The following is a 17,115-nucleotide window of genomic DNA, read 5'->3' on the forward strand; positions in this document are numbered from 1 at the left end:
GTAATCCCAGTGTTTTGGAAATGAGATTGAAGGATTGTTATGAGTTCAAGGCCTATCTGGGCGAATGAGGCCCTGTCTGAAAAACAAACAAACAAGCAAAAAAAAAAAAAAAAAAAAAAAAAAAAAAAAACTACATGGTGGTGAATGCCTTTAATCCCAGCACTCTGGAGGCAGAGACAGGATGATCTCTCAAGGCCAGCCAGGGCTACACAGTGAGACTCTGCCTCAAAAAAATTTTTAGAAGCCAAAAAAGAGGTGTATATTTATGTATATGTAATTCATGTGTGTGTGTGTGTGTGTGTGTGTGTGTATGTGTATGTGTTTTCACACTTGTAGATCTTTTTTGTTTGTTTGTTTGTTTGTTTGTTTTTTCCAGACAGGATTTCTCTGTCCTGGAACTCTGCCCTGGAACTCTGCCTCCTGAGTGCTGGGATTAAAGGCATGCACCACCACCCCCAGGCTCACACTTATAAATCTTTATTGCAATGCAAAATTAGGCTTGTGGAAGGTGTAGAGTGGTAGAATGATTGCCTGCCTAGCATGTGCAAGGCCTTGAGTTCCCCAGTGCTTAAGTTTGTCAGTCAGTAATTTTAAAATTCATTTTTTTGTGTGTCACCATTAGCTCTTATTAAAATACTTAAGAAGTAAATTTAAATCATGTTGTGAAAGTCCTATAAAACACTGGTTTAATGATGCATACCTTTAATCCCAGCCTAGTCTACAAAGAGAGTTCCAGAAAAGCCAGGGCTACACGGAGAAACCGTCTTAAAAAAAAAAAAAGTATAATATTGTACCACAAAAATTATTTTTCTCCTGGGACTGAAGATTGAACCTAGGCCCTTATCCCTGCTGAGTAAGAGCTCTACCACTGAACTCTTTCCCAAACCTCTTTATTAAAAAATAAAATTGTTTCAGGAAAAAAGAAATGGCATGTGAACTATATTCCCTTGTTGGGTTTCTTTGATTCATCATACTGTTTCTGAGATTCATCCATGTTGCATATGTTGTGTTAATTCTTTTTTTAAAACAATATTTTCACTAATTTGAGTTTCATGCAATATATTTTGAACATATTAACTCCCCCTAATATTAATTCCTTCTTTTTGCTGAGTAGTCTGTGTTGCTAAGTGTCTACCAGTTGAACTGTTTTTCTATTGCTGGAGACCTGGGCTACTTCCAGTTATTATCTATAATGAAAGCAGCTATGTACATTTTACTTATTTGTTTGTTTGTTTTTTACATTTTATTTGTTTTACATGTGCACACATGCACCTATGGAAGTCAGGACAGTTTGTAGAGGTTGGTTCTCTTCTTCCATCATGTGGGTTCCAGAAACCAAATCATCCCCAGGCTTAGTACTAGGCACCTTTACCCACTGCCCACTGTACCATCTGTCTGGCCTCTGAACATTGGTTTTTATTTTAGATTGTTACTGATTTTTTTTTAAGTTTATGTATATGTATGAGTATGTATGCATGTGCCTGAGGAGGCCAGAAGAGAGTATGGGATTGCTTGAAGCTGGAGTTACAGGCTGTTGTGAGCTGTCCAGCATGGGTTCTGGGTTCCAAATGTAGGTCCTCTGAAACAACATCACGTGCCAGGCCCGCATGTGGGGGCCAGAGTACAACTTTCAGAGTCAGTTTTCTCATTTCATCCTGTGGATCACAGGGATCAACTCAGGTAGTCAGGCTTCATGGCATGCATCTTTCCCACAGAGCCTTCTTGTGGACCACCTGAACATTCTTTTTTTTTTTTTTTTAATTTTGCAATACTATTCAGTTCTACATATCAGCCACGGATTCCCTTGTTCTCCCCCCTCCCGTCCCCCTCACCTTCCCCCCAGCCCCCCCTCCATTCCCATCTCCTCCAGGGCAAAGCCTTCCCCACAGACTGAGGTCAGTCTGGTAGACTCAGTCCAGGTAGGTCTAGTCCCCTCCTCCCAGGCCGAGCCAAGCAATCCTGCATAGGCCCCAGGTTTCAAACAGCCAACTCATGCAATGAGCACAGGACCCGGTCCCACTGCCTGGATGCCTCCCAAACAGATCAAGCCAATCAACTGTCTCACCCATTCGGAGGGCCTGATCCAGTGGGGACCCCTCAGCCATTGGTTCATAGTTCATGTGTTTCCATTCATTTGGCTATTTGTCCCTGTGCTTTATCCAACCTTGGTCTCAACAATTCTCGCTCATATAAACCCTCCTCATTCTCGCTAATTGGACTCCCAGAGATCCACCCAGGGCCTAGTCATAGATCTCTGCATCCAGATCCCTCAGTAGTTGGATGAGGTTTCTAGCACAACAATTAGGGTGTTTGGCTATCCCATCACCAGAGTACCACCTGAACATTCTTATACAGGTTTTTTTCCTGCACATATTTTCTAAGGGTTTTTTTTTTGGGGGGGGGGGGGGCGGGGATAAAATTCCTTAGGACAAAATACTATAGGTATAAGTTTACATTGATAAAGATACATATTTGGCTTTTAAAAACTGCCACTTTCATATTTTAACTATTACAATGAACTCTATATGGAAATATCTTGTGGGGATTTTTAGAATCCTGGTTTTTGTTTTTGAGTCAGGGTCTTTCTCTGTGTATCTCAGCCTGGCCTTGGACATCATGGTCATCCTGCCTCACTCTTCCCAGTCAAAGGATTTTAGGTCTGTACTGCCATTGTTTGTTTTTGTTTGGTTGGTTCGGGGGTTTTTTTAGTATTTAAAGAAAGGGTTTCTCTGTGTAGCCCTGGCTGTCCTGGAACTCACTATGTAAACCAGGTTGGCACCTTCCTCTGCCTCCCAAGTGCTGGGATTAAAGATGTGCACCACAACCTCCCAGTTTATACTGCTGTTGTTAATGCTGTTTTCTCTTCTTTTTCAGATCAGATGATCGCTATGTTTGGGTACTAACATTCACATATATTGATATTGGAATTTGAAAATGGCAGAGGGAAACAACAAAGAGGAGGTCATTCACTTGAACAACTTTCACTGCCACCGGGGAAAGGGTAAATTGCTTGTCCTTTCCCCCTTTACTTAATGTTTTTTCTTTATTGTGATGGTGGTATCTTCTTTGACATGAACCTGTTCTGTACCATTTATAAATTGGAGAGATTCCACTGTTAGAACATCAGGCATAAAATGTCAAACTAGAGTTATGTAGATTTGTACTGTAGTGATTTGCCCCTAGAGGTGTTTGAGGAAATGGAGATCACATAGGAGCACTCTGGGCCCATCAAATCTAAAATTAATTTGACAGTGCTAGGCATTCTTGTTCTTAGATACTTAATTTCTTTTCTTTTTGGCTGTAGGATTCTGGCTTAGCCTCATTGAGAATGTTAGGACATAGTTTTTTGTTTTTTTTTTCTTTTTTTTTTGGTTTTTTCAAGACAGGGTTTCTCTGTGTAGCTTTGCGCCTTTCCTGGAACTCACTCTGTAGCCCAGGCTAGCCTTGAACTCACAGAGATCTGCCTGCCTCTGCCTCCCAAGTGCTGGGATTAAAGAGACATGCACCACCACCACCACCGCCCAGCTTAGTTCTTTGTTTTATAGTCCTTAAAATTTTGACAAATTCATTGATTTGGGAAGAGCAAAAGAGTACCTGCATTTCCATAACATTTCCTAAATGTATGTGAAATTTCTTGTCAAATCTGAATGTATATTTATTTATACTTGGTCTAAAAGAGAAAAAAAATCATACTGATAAAGAGAATCCTTAATTATTCATTTTTTTTAGTACAAATTCCATGAAAAGGCTAAGCTAGCTTTGTTTTTTTCTCTTGATATTTTATGGTTGTGAAGATGATTTTTTTTTTCTATTATGAAATAAGTCATGTGCCCTTAGCACATCTGAAGTGTAGGAAATTTTATTAAGTGAATAAATTTAAAGGAAACAGGCTTTCAGATGTACAAGTTATAAGTACAAAAGAAATACTGAATTTAAGATTTTGTTAATAATGTATTACGACTTGATAGTGATTATAGCCATAACTTGTGATTCAGAAAGTTTGAAATCTTAGCTGTAATTTGTGCACACACTTTTTTTTTTATTTCTGTACATGCATACTGAATTATTGTTAGAATTTTTAATTGGGCCTTAAATATGGTTGAATAGTTTTCTTCAAAAACCATTATTAGGCTGGGTGTGGTGGCACATGCTTTTAATCCTAGCATTCAGAAGGCAGAGGCAGGTGAATCTCTTGTAGTTTGAGGCCAGTCTGGGCTGCATAGTTCCAGAATAGCCAAAGCTACACAGTGAGACTCTATCTCAAAAAAACTTGATAGATAGACAGACAGACAGTCTTTTCCAAAAGACTTCCTTTTGGAAAATTATTGTCTTTGGAAATGTATGTTTTGTTCAACAAATACAAGCATGCTATACACATCATAAGGATGTTTGTCTGGTGTGTAGAGTTGATTAGCAGTTTTTTTGTGTGCCAATCCCTAAAGTTTTTTTCTTAAGAGTTCTAAAAAGTGAACTTGGGATCTTACAATTGTGACCAGACCATTTCTGCCACCCTATGAGGATTCCTCTGTGTTTCTTTGCAGTCTTTTTTCATTCCATCTTGACCTCAGGAGGCCACTAATCTACTTAGTGTCACTACTCATAAATGAAACCACAGTACACTTTTTGGGGGTTGGGGGCTAGAATTCTTTTGCCCAGTATATTGGAATTAAGAAAAATCAATTACAAGTTATTATTTTTAAGATTTATCTATTTATGTATTTGGATGTTTTGTCTGCATGTATGTCTGCACATCAGAAGAGGGCATTCGATTCCGTTATAGGCAGTTGTGAGTGCTGGGAAATGAACTCAGTACTTTTGGAAGAGTTGCCAGTGCTCTTAATCACTGAGCCATCTTTCCAGCCCCACAAGTTCTTATTCTTATATATGTAGAAGATAAGAATAGACTTGAGGCAGCGGTGACACACCTTAAATCCCAGCACTCAGGAGGCCAAGGCAGGTGGATCTCTTGAGTTCAAGGCCAGCCTGGTCTACACCAGGGAGACACAGAGAAACTCTGTCTCAGAAAAAAAGAAAGAAAAAGAATAGACTACAGACTAACCCATCACAATGGAAATTGGTGTTTTGAAGAAAATTTAAGGCCTAAAAATGCATGTATTATATATCAAGTAAAGCTGGGAAATTAAGAGTCAGGGATCAGCACATACTAAGGTCCAAATAATCAGTACTGCCTTGCAGACCATGTGTCTCTGTTGCATCAACTTAGCAATATGATTTGTCTCCTAAGATGGAACATATCCTTACCCTTGTGACTCAGCATTTCCATTCCTAGAATGTTCCCAACTGAAATGAGCACACCAAAGCTTGTATATAACAGTAATATCCAAAATAGCCCATATTAGCACCAACTCAGATGTCCATCAAGGGAAGAATGAATAATTTATGATGTATTCACAATACAGATTCACATGTAGCAAAGAGAACTACCATCATAGCAGTAAGGATGTATCTCAATCATGTGCTTTGCAAGAAAGCCAGATACAGAAAAATCCCTACTTAGAAGCAACCAAAACTAATCTGTAGAATTAGAAGTCTTTTGAGGAGGATAGAGGACAGTGTTGAGAAGAGGCACAAGAAGGATGCCAATGGGCTAGAAATAGTCTCTGATCTTATCATGGTTACATGGGCATTTTGTGGCAATTCATGGAGCTAAACCCTTGATTTGTAGTGTTTACTTGCTTAAGACTACACAGTGAGTTCCATCCTAGCCTGAACTACAGTATAAGACCCTGTCTAAAAGGAAAAACAAAGTTAGGGCTAGGGATCTGCTCAGTGATAGTGTTCTTGCCTAGCATGCATGAAGCCCTAGGAGACAGATGACTCAGTGGGTAAAATTGCCTGCTGTGTAGGACCTTTGTTTGGTTTCCTTCTCTGTCCCCCAGAACCCACATAAAGCCAGACATGATAGTGCATGTCTGTAATCCTGGTGGTTCTAAAGCAGATGGGAGGTAGAGACAGGAGAATGTCTAGAAGTTTCCAGGCCAGCTAGTCTGATATATATGCACAGCAGTGAACAAGAAACCTCAGACAAGGTAGAAAGCAAGGACTAACAACATCTGATGTCTTCTGACTGTGTGCCCTTTCACACAGGAACTCATGTGTTCACATATACCACAGAAATTTATTTATTTAAAAAAAAAAAAAAAGGCTTGGCACAGCATTGTGTATCCATTATCTTACTGCTGGGGATTTGGAGACAGAAGGGATCCTAAGACCTCACTGACCAGTCAGTGTGGCTGAATCAGAGAGTGTTCCAGGTTTAATGAGTGATTCTGTCTCTAGAAAATAAGGTGGAGAGTAATTGAGAATGACACTTAATATTCCTCCTCTATCCTTCACACACAAGTGCTTGTGGGCACCCCCCCACCCCACCCCCGCACTCAAGTGCATAATAAAAAAAATACTTTTCTTTAAGAAAAAGGGTAAGATATCCCCAAACAATGAGGAAATAGTCTCCACGGATGGATCCACACCCACACATAAACAGAATAGAGAGAGGGAGAAAAAACTGTTGTCAGCCCTCTTCATCTGCAGAGCTGAGTCTTTGGATTTAACTAGCAGTGGGTTCATTTAAAAGAAGAGCAAGCTAGTTAAATTGTGTCACAGATGCCAGGTGATTGCTGGGTAGATGCTAAGTAAGTATTTAATTCAAATGGAAGTTTTGTTTAAATAGTTTATGTATAAAGTAAGCTGATTTTGAGTGATAATTTTTTCAGATGTAGCTGTTTTAAATTAACAAAACAGTCTTTAATTTCTTTAAGGAGTAAACTGGCAGTTCTATGACAATGTCATAATTAAAACAATTTCATATGTGAAAAAAAAAGAAATTTGCATTTGGCCTGAGCTCATTCAGGAAAGTTGGTTTTGTGTTTGTTTTTGAGGCAAGTTCTCACTCCCTCAGGCTAGGTTCCAAAACTTTCTGTACCTAGAGGATGGCCTTTAATTCCTTTGATCTTCCTGAGTCCTAGAATCTCAGGCATGCACCAAGGCAGCCAACTGAAAAGAACGATTAAATGCCTGTATTCCTAGTACTCGAAAGACTGAGGCAGAGGATTGCCAGGAATTTGAGGCTTGTCTGGTCTGCATAGCTAGCCAGCCATGTCTATAACATAAGACCCTAACATAAAACAAAACAAAAACAAAAACCTTCAGGTTTCTCCCACCTAACATAAGAAAAAATTGATACATCTTGAGTATTTTGTCTGGCATCTCTCAGTGTTATTGGCAAAAGTCAACATGGAAACAGTTCTTACTGCTTGAGTCTCTGTGTGCTCCAGTTGGTAAGTTAACTGTTAGTAGCTTTGAACTTGGCTTGAGTCTTGGGCTAACGGTGAATGTAGGGACTGAATATGTTCATGCTAGCCTCACAGTGACCATGTTTTCTGCCTCCCTGTAGAGTGGATGCGTCTCAGAGATGGGCCCATCACCATATCTGACTCCTCTGATGAGGAAGGGATTCCAATGCTGGTTACCCCAGCTACTGAGCAACATGAAGATGATGACCTGGATGATGATGTCATACTGACAGAAGTGAGTGTTTTATGAACTTGATCCTGACTTCATAAGAATAGTTTGTTTTCTTTATTTTTTTTATGGTTTTGAATATATAAATAGAAAACAATTAAAGCCTGTTCTTTTTACTTCTACTGTAGGTTTTCCAGTTTCCTTTTCATTTTGCATATTTGTGTCCCCCTTCTCCCCCCCCCCTTTTTTTTGTTGTGTTGTTGTTGTTGTTTTTTGACAGGGTCTCATTGCGTAGTTTAGCTGACCTGTAACTTTTATATAGAATATATAGAACAGGCTGACCTTGAAATTACAGAGACTTAACCTATATCTCCTAAGTTGAGTGCTTGGACTACCACACTGTTTTCTCCTGGTTTGGGGGAGTTTTTGTTTGTTTGTTTGTTTTTTAATTTATTTATTAATTGTGTATACAGTGTTCTGCCTGCATGTATGTCTGCATGCCAGAAAAGAGTACCAGATCTCATCATAGATGGTTGTGAGACACTTTGTGGTTGCTGGGAATTGAAGTCAGGACCCCTGTTTACCCTCCTTGCTTTTAATAATTTCACTTAAGATTTATTTTTATTTATGTGTCTGTCTGTGAGAATGAATATCACTTGTATGCAAGTGTCCTTGGCCAAAAGAGGACATCAGATCCCTTGGAAATGGAGTTACAAGCATTTATTTGTGAGCTGCTTGATATAGGTGCTGGGAACCAAACTGGTCTTTTGGAAGAACTCTTAACAGTTGAGCCATCTTTTCAGCCCATTCCCTTTGTTTTATTCATTTCCTTTACCAAAGAAACAGCTCTGAAATTTACCTGGTGGTGCTCGCATTTGTTTTCTCATGCATGGATTTCTTCTTTGGTATTTAGTAGTACTCTTCTGTTTTATCATGTTTGACACATGTCATTTATTATGTGGTTTCTTTACTACTTTAGTCGTTCATTTTGTGTGGGTTTTTTGTTTGTTTGTTTGTTTGTTTTTCAAGATGTTTTTTCTGTGTAACAGCCCTGGCTGTCCTGGAACTTACTCTATAGACCAGGCTGGCCTCAAACTCACAGGGATCCACCTGCCTCTGCCTTCTGAGTGCTGAGATTAAAGGTGTGCACCACCACACCCAGTTGCATATTTATCCTCTTATTACAATCACATTGCAAATTAATGACTGCAAGCATATTATGCGTGCTTTTAGTTTGTATAAGTGGTTTTAGTATAAATTGAGAATTATACAAATATTACCATAATCAATTTCAGAACATTAACATTTAGAATATTTTAGAACATTTACACCCCAGAATCATCAGTTAGTCCTACCTGTTTCCCCCTATATTGCCCCCATTCCTCACCCTAAGCAAATACTGATCTACAGATCTACATTTTTTAGAATTTTCATCTAAATTGTGTAGTATTACATGCTGTGGGATGTTCTGTATGGCAAATGTGTTTCTCTGATTGGTTGGTAAATAAATCACTGATTGGCCAGTGGCCAGGCAGGAAGTATAGGCGGGACAAGGAGGAGAATAAAGCTGGGAAGTGGAAGGCTGAGTCAGAGACACTGCCAGCCGCCACGATGACAAACAGCATGTGAAGATGCCGGTAAGCCATAAGCCATGTGGCAAGGTATAGATTTATAGAAATGGATTAATTTAAGCTGTAAGAACAGTTAGCAAGAAGCCTGCCACGGCCATACAGTTTGTAACCAATATAAGTCTCTGTGTTTACTTGGTTGGGTCTGAGGGGCTATGGAACTGGCAGGTGAGAGAGATTTGTCCTGACTGTGGGCCAGGCAGGAAAACTCTAGCTACAATTACACTTGCCTTCTATAGGTTATTTTCAAGTTTCATACATACTGCAGTGTATATTATTTAGTTCCTTGTATTATTTCCTTACATTTTATTTGATGCATGGCACACGTGGAAATTAAAGGACAGCTTGAAAGAGTCAGGTTCCTTCTTCCACCATGTAGGTAATAGGGATCAAACTAGGTCAGTTCATCTGTGTAAAGCATATAAATCAATAGCTTTTAGTATGTGTAGTCTTGTATTTGTCATCACAGAGCAATTTTAGAATATTTTCATCACCTCATGAAGAAAACCTGATTTATTAGCTATCATCTCCAGTCACTTGTCCTAGGCAACCGTTAATCTAACTTCTGGCTGTTCTTATTGCCTATTCTGGATATTTCACATAAATAGAATCATATATGGTTCTTTGAAGTCTTTCACTTAGCATATTAGTGTTTTATTCCTTTTTTAAATTTTTTTCCTATTTTGATGGTGTGTGTGCGCATGCGTGCCCCTGCACGTGGTGTTATGCATGTGAGTGCAGATGCCTGCAAGGTCAGAGGATTCAGATCCTCCAGGAGTGGGAATTACAGGTAGTTGTGAGCTTTCCAATCAGTGTTCTGCAAACTAAATTCTGTCCTCTGTAAGAACAGTATGTGTTCTTAACTGCTGTATCATCTTCTCCAGCTCCTATTTTTTGGTTGAGGTATGGAAAGGAGCATTGAGGCAGGGGCTCTCTATGTAGTCCTGGCTGTCCTGGAACTTTCTGTGTAGACCTCACTGCTCTTGAACTCCTATTCCACCTGCCTCTGCCTCCCAGTGCTGGGATTAAAGGCGTGGGCCTATCTACCAGGCCCTATTTTATTCCTTTTTATTGCCAAGCAATATTCCATCATGTACCTATATCATATCTTGTTTATGTACACAACAGATAATGGTTATTTGAATTGTACTTTTGACTTCATGAATAATGTGTAGTTCTGCTTTAAACATTTATGTAAAGGTTTGTATGTGACTGTATATTTTCATTTCTATTTTTATATGCCAAGAAGTAGAGTTGCTGAATCACTCACAAACTGTTAAATCCCACCAGTAGCTATGCCATTTTACATTCCTACTAGCTTTAATTTTCTCTGTGTTCTTGTCAATATCTTTTTATTGTGACTAGATGATACTGATTTTTATTATTTGACTTACACTTTCCAGTGGCCAGTGATTCGAGTTGTATGCATGTGTGGACAAATGGACAAATGTGAGGGTCCATTCACTTACACACATATGGAGGCTTTAGGGGTTGTTGTTGTCTTCCTCTGTTGTTTTCTACCTAATTTTTTTGATGCTGTCTCTCAGTGAACCCAGAACTCACCATTTTGCCTAGACTGGTTAGCCAGGAGGCTATTGCAATCTGTCTGTCTCTACCTCCTTGATATTGGGATCACACACATGTACTACCTAACCCAGCATTTTATCTGTGTGCTGGGCATTAAACTCAGGTCCTTGTGCTTGTGTCAAACACTTCAACTACCTGAGTGATCTGTCTCCTCAGCTTCTACTTTGAGTCACATATACTGTAGTTTGATCAGTTTTCAATATTAAAATAAATGTGAACGATGTTTATGACATGTATGCCTTTAATCCCAGCACCTAAAAGGCAGAGGCAGGTGGATCTCTCTGAGTTTGAGGCTAGTCATGAGTACATAGTGAGACCCACCCTACCTTAAAAAAGATGCGATAGTTTTTTTCTCAGGGGATGCTTCTGCTTTTGTTTCTTTCCTGTCCTTTCACTGTAAGTACAGAAGAAGGCATAGATACAGGAAAGAAACTGAATTTTTATTATGAAAATTTCATTTTTTTCTTAGAAACATAAACCTCAGACACCCCGACCCAATCTCATCAAACCAGCTGCCCAGTGGCAAGATCTGAACAGATTGGGAGAAGAAAGGCCTAGAAAGTCTAGAGCAGACTGTGAAGCAGATACCCACAGCTATTTTTCCTTTTGTAACAACTCACTGTTTGGTTCTGGGACGCAGGATGATTCTGAGGATGAATACGGTGAATTTCTGGATCTTGAGAGTGGCAAAAAAAGAGAAACCAAATCTGGACCAAGCCATAAGCAGACAGCAAACAACATTGTCAACCCCAGTTTGGAGCAGAACATCATTATATTGGGAGAAAATGGCCTCCTTTTCCCAGAAAGTGAGCCTTTAGAAGCTCAGAACCAATCATCTGAAGACTCAGAGACAGATCTCTTATCAAATCCTCAAGAACCAACTGCTTTAGTAGACGACCAGGTAATTGAAGAAGAGTACTGGCTTGACCATCCATACTTCCAGGCTCTAAATCCACAGCCTCAGGAGATAACAAACCAGGTTGTGCCCCAAGAGCGGAATTCTGAAGCAGAAATGGGCCCAATGTTCTTGCGCCATGATTTCCCAGAGCCAGCTTTTCCTAGGCCAGAACCCCAGCAGGAGGGGATTCCAGGCCCTGCTTCTCCTCAGCCAGCCCATCCTCTGGGAGAACTTGAAGACCAGCAGTTAGCAATTGATGAAGATCCTGGGCCAGCTTTCCCCCTGCCAGGATCTCAGCAAGCCAATTTGGAAAACATGTGGGGACAAGAAGCTGCTGAAGCAGATCAAGAACTCATTACACTATTAGTGAAAGAAACAGTAAGTTTATTTCTTTTTATTATGATTTAAGTAATACTGTACTATTAATATTCTTACTGTTCTCTGTTCTATCATTGCAGTAAACAAATAAGTGCCTTGTGTAAACTTTATTTTCCTAAGAAGTATATATCTAGAGTAAAAGAAAGGAGTCCAAATATCTCTGAAACCTGCAACCCAGATTGTGCTCTCTACCTTCAGAAAGTGCTCTTGGTGCTATCTCTATTTCATGGCGCCCGGTGCTGGCATTCCTGTAAACTCCTGTTTATAAAAGCCCCTGAGTTCCTATTTATTTGCTTTCCTATATCTGGGCCATCTAATATAGCAGCCATTAGGTAGCCCCTGTGGGTATTTACATTTAAATCTCTGACAACTGAATAAGGTAACAAATTCTGTTTCCAGTACATTTTAATAGTCACAATTCTGTAGGATACTTGTAGTAAAGAGCAAAGAAGGTCTTTGTTTTCTAGGGTCGGCTTCTGTTTGCTTTCCCTGAGTCTCTAAATCTTAATTCGCCGCCTCCTTTTATTTGACACTGTAAGATGTGTCCTTGAAGGCAGCCATGGGGATTGTGTCTTTCTCATCTCTGGCCTGCATATTCAGTATTTATTGGAAGAATGAAGAGTGGAGCAATAAAATGAAACAGAGGATAGATGACCCCCAAGCCTTTCTAGACCTCATCTGTATAATCTAACCTGGGAACTAAGAGCTGATTTTTAAGCCAGACACATAACTACTTTACAGCCATTCTCTGTTCTTTAGGCATTATATACTTTCTGCCATATAATTTTTATTGCCTTCCATAACCATTCTGAGGAACAAAATATAAGTAATATTTATTCCTTTCTAGGAAGCAAGATTTCCAGATGTAGCAAATGGATATGTTAAAGAGATAATTCACTTGAAGAATTACTATGATTTGAATGTGTAAGTATTACACCATGCTTGCTCGTGTGCGTGCACTGTCTCTCTCTGTCTCTCTCTCTCTCTCTCTCCCTGTCTCTCTGGTGGTAAAGTATAGGTAACATTTTGGTCATTTTTAAGCATACACTTGGATGTTGTTAAACACATTACTCATTATTATGTAGCCCTCTCAACTGTTGATCTCCAGAAATTATATCATCTTCTCAAGCTGAGACTCTACTCATTGACCACTTTAACTTCCTCATCTCCTCTCCAAGCCTCCAAGCTCAGGAAAATCACAGTAAGACAGATTCAGATGCAATAGTTTACAATGTATGTAAAAATGTACGTAGGCTCAGAAGAGAGAGAGAAAGGAATATATACAGTTATATAAAAACAATACATAGTTTTAAAAAATAAAGTCTTTAAAGAGACAGTAAAGGTAGTATAAAAAATAAGCCACATAAAGATAGATATTACACAGAGAATCTAGATTGTGTTGTCTTTGGGATTTTTAACTGCACAAAAACATTTGATTGTAAAAGCTGTTGAGTTACGCCAATATGTATATTTTAAAGATACCTTGACTTCAAAATTTGGATCTAAGGATATGTTGCTTTAAATTTGATTATTTCTAGGCATCTCTTATCCATGAAATCATAAAACATTTGTCTTTTTTCTGACTGAACAAACTGAGAGAAGAAAGACCAGACTTGGAAGAGATGCGTGCAGCTAGTTTCCATGTCTCTTTAGTGATCCTCTTCTTTAATTGTTTTTGAGACAGGGTCTTTTTGACTGGGCTCCTCACCTGCCTCTGCCTTCTGAGTGCTGGGATTGATTAACAGTGTATGCCAATACACCCACCTTCTCATTGTCCCTAACATATGATACCTCTCGTAGGTCCTCTCACCAGCACCTGGGTAAGAAGAGGAGCATGGAAAGGGACACCTTTGTTCTCTTCTGACCATATCTGTCATACTGTTAGGGGCCACACTACTAACACTGGACAAGAAAGGAACTGGGTCAGAGTTTTTAAGAGAAGAGATCATCCTGCAAATATGCCCAAGCAAGGAAAGAAAAAGAACACAGAGAAAATTCCCTATGAGCTGACACTTTCTTGCTACTGAGCCCTACCCAGGACAGCTTCACCACTGCTGTGCTGTACTGTCCTCTGTCTAGCCTTCTGATTTGACTTGGTTACTGGATTAAAAGCCTAGATAGTTGATTTGCTTGACTCTTCACACTGATGTGTCATTGTGGGTTAGCTTGTGCTACTTCATCTTAGCTTGAAGAATTTCAACAATGATGTACAGAATTATATTCAGCTATTTATCACAGCAATACATCTTCTTCACACAGTGTACAAATATCCAACAACACTCACTCCTGTAGATATGCTCAAAGTATTTTGGATTTTTCAAGACAGGATTTCTCTGTGTAGTTTTGGTGCCTGTCATGGATCTCGCTCTGTAGACTAGGCTGGCCTTGAACTCAGAGAGATCCAAGTGCTGGGATTAACGGCATCCTAGATCTCACTCTGTAGACCAGGCTGACCTCGAACTCACAGAGATCCACCTGACTCTGCCTCCCGAGTGCTAGGATTAAAGGCATGCGCCACCACCGCCCAGCTCAAAGTATTTTTTTTTAATATATTTATTTATGTATACATTATTCTGCCTGCATGTGTCCTTGCAGGCCAGAAGAGGGCACCAGATCTCGTTATGGATGGTTGTGAGCCACCATGTGGTTGCTGGGAATTGAACTCAGGACCTCCGGAAGAGCAGTCAGAGCTCTTAACCACTGAGCCATCTCTCCAGCCCCTCAAAGTATTCTTAATAGCTACTTTCCTTCTATATTCTCTTATTCCATGAAGTTTAAGTGTTACTCATTTCAGTGACTGCCTCTTGTGGAGAAAGCTCAGAGGAGTCTGTATCTGTCGGTGTGTTCATTGTTTTTGTTCTGTTTGAGCTAGAATACTGCTGTGCAGCTTCAACTGGCTTAAGACTTACGATGTCTTCTGCTTCAGCCCTCCTGAGTCCTGGGGTTATACATGTGCACCATCACATCTAGCAAAGTGAAACCAGAAACCTCATGTGACTGTCTTTATTATTTGCTTAGTTTTTCTGGGGTACAGCATCTTAATTCTTTCCTTTTTTTCTTTTTTCTTTCTTTTTTTTTTAAAGCTGAAGGAGTGTCAGATTTGAGATCTTCCTGCCTCAACCCTCTGAGTATAAGGTTTACAGGAGTGTGCTGCCACTGGTACATGTTAATTCCTTGATAAGTGTCACTAGAGACTTTTTTTTCAAGCATTTCATGTGACTCAGTGGGCAAGTATGGGATTTGATAAGTCCTGTGAAAGTAATGAAAGTAACATTGTGTGGGGGTTTTTGCAGACTTTGTAATTTTCTTCTGGAAAACCCAGATTATCCAAAGAGAGAAGACCGAGTTATTATCCACCCTAGCAGCAGCCTGCTTGCCAGCCAGGATGATGTGAAGGCAAGTATCCCTGGTGGCTTTGCCACTTGAACCTGATCTGCTCTATTGACGATGCCTTCTTGTCATCTTGAAGGCAACAAAGTGCTGTTAGCACAGGGTTTTAAAGGCAATGAGGGAAAATAGGATTTCAGAATGTTTGTAGACCTCCCTGGAAATCTCTCTGGGCTCCTTTCTTACATTGTTACTTTTATCTTCCCATTTCCTTAAAAAAATTAAGCAAATCCCTCTGCCTTTAATCCTACAGAACAAGTGCCTAACATGGGAAAAGAATTGGCCAAGCTTCTCTCTGTTGTTCTAATTGTTTTTTTGTTTGTTTGTTTTTTTCTTTTTGGGACAAGGTTTATATGTAGCTTTGGAACCTGTCCTGTAACTCACTCTGTAGATCAGACTGGCCTCGAGCTCACAGAGATCCACCTGTCTCTTCCTCTCAAGTGTTGGGATTAAAGGCAAGCTCCACCACTACCTGGCTAGTTTATTTTTCTTAATGTTTTGTAATTGTGAATTTGTATAAAAATTGAAATACTTTGCATGAATTGTTGGTATACCTATCACTAGTACTACTACAATTTTAATTTTTTTGTACTACTACAGTTTTCTCATAGCCACTCTTATATCTCCATTTATTAGAATACTTTCATCCTAAGTTGCAAAAACATTACTACACTTCCTTGCAAATATTTCAGCATGCAGATAGCCATCCTTACAAGATTTGTGTTTAACCTATTGAACCAGATCCCATATTAAGATGTCAAAAATTTCAAAACTTTAATTATTAGCCAATAATTGTGATCTAAGCTAATGTTAAGTATGTTTTTGTGGTTCAGTCTCTTCCTCCCTTGAGATTAGGGGTTTGGTTTTGGTTTTGGAGTTTATTTTTGGAGAGAGATGAGTTCTTAATGTGTAGCCTCTGCTGGTCTTGGACTTATCACCACCCCCACCCCACCCGCCTCAGCCTTCTGAGTGCCAGAAATACAGACATGTATTGCCATGTCCAAGCTTATCTACCACTTCATTTTTGTCTCAGTCTGATCACCTCCTTAATAAATACAAGAACAAACAAGGTTCTTTCCTATAATATATACTTCTTAAAAGATTTATTTGTTTGTTTGTTTGGTTGGTTGGTTTGGTTTTTTTGAGACAGGGTTTCAGTGTATATCCCTGGCTGTCCTAGAACTACCTCTGTAGATCAGCCTGGCCTGGAACTCAGAGATAGCACCTGCCTCTGTATCCCAAGTGCTGGGATTAAAAGCAGGCGCCACCACCGCTCAGCTTATTTGTTGTTTTTTGTGGGGTGGGAACTGAGTTTGTGTATATGTGCACCATGGTGTGCATGCAGTCCCATGGGGACCAGACGATAGCATTGGATTCCCTAAAACTGGGGTTACAGGTAGCTATGAATTATCTGGTGTGTGTCCTGGGAATCAAACCCAGCTCCTCTGGAAGAGCAGCAAATACTCTTTAACTGTTAAGCCTTCTCTCCAGACCCTGTTATTTATAATTTGTAGAGCACTTTCTCCCTTGTGGAGGAATGTGCTCTCATCTCTAACTTTATGATTTTTGTCTCATTTCAGTTGCCTAAAGTAGACTTTTTTGACTATTCCAAATTGACTCCACTTGACCAGCGATGCTTCATCCAAGCTGCTGACCTCTTGATGGCTGATTTCAAGATGCTCAGCAGCCAGGACATAAAGTGGGCCCTACATGAGCTCAAAGGACACTATGCAATCACCCGAAAGGTACGCCCTT

The 17,115-nt window shown here is 39.7% G+C and overlaps 1 protein-coding gene across 4 annotated transcripts in view; it reads left to right on the forward strand.

Moving 5' to 3' along the window:
• Positions 1 to 17,115, forward strand: part of Rnf216 (ring finger protein 216) — a 141,838-nt gene that overhangs the window by 12,831 nt on the left and 111,892 nt on the right. For 3 of the 4 annotated variants that reach the window (XM_052754156.1, XM_052754158.1, XM_052754157.1), the window contains exons 2-7: positions 2,875 to 3,001; positions 7,415 to 7,548; positions 11,167 to 11,973; positions 12,821 to 12,897; positions 15,267 to 15,369; positions 16,941 to 17,105. In XM_052754156.1, the coding sequence (XP_052610116.1) occupies positions 2,935 to 3,001; positions 7,415 to 7,548; positions 11,167 to 11,973; positions 12,821 to 12,897; positions 15,267 to 15,369; positions 16,941 to 17,105 (1,353 nt within the window). In that variant the 5' untranslated portion in view covers positions 2,875 to 2,934. The remainder of the gene's footprint in view (positions 1 to 2,874; positions 3,002 to 7,414; positions 7,549 to 11,166; positions 11,974 to 12,820; positions 12,898 to 15,266; positions 15,370 to 16,940; positions 17,106 to 17,115) is intronic. The other variant, XM_052754159.1, reaches the window with a different exon arrangement.

The sequence above is a fragment of the Peromyscus californicus genome, unplaced genomic scaffold, assembly GCF_007827085.1.
Source record: "Peromyscus californicus insignis strain IS unplaced genomic scaffold, ASM782708v3 Scaffold_2__1_contigs__length_46816999, whole genome shotgun sequence".
Classification (NCBI taxonomy): Eukaryota; Metazoa; Chordata; class Mammalia; order Rodentia; family Cricetidae; genus Peromyscus; species Peromyscus californicus.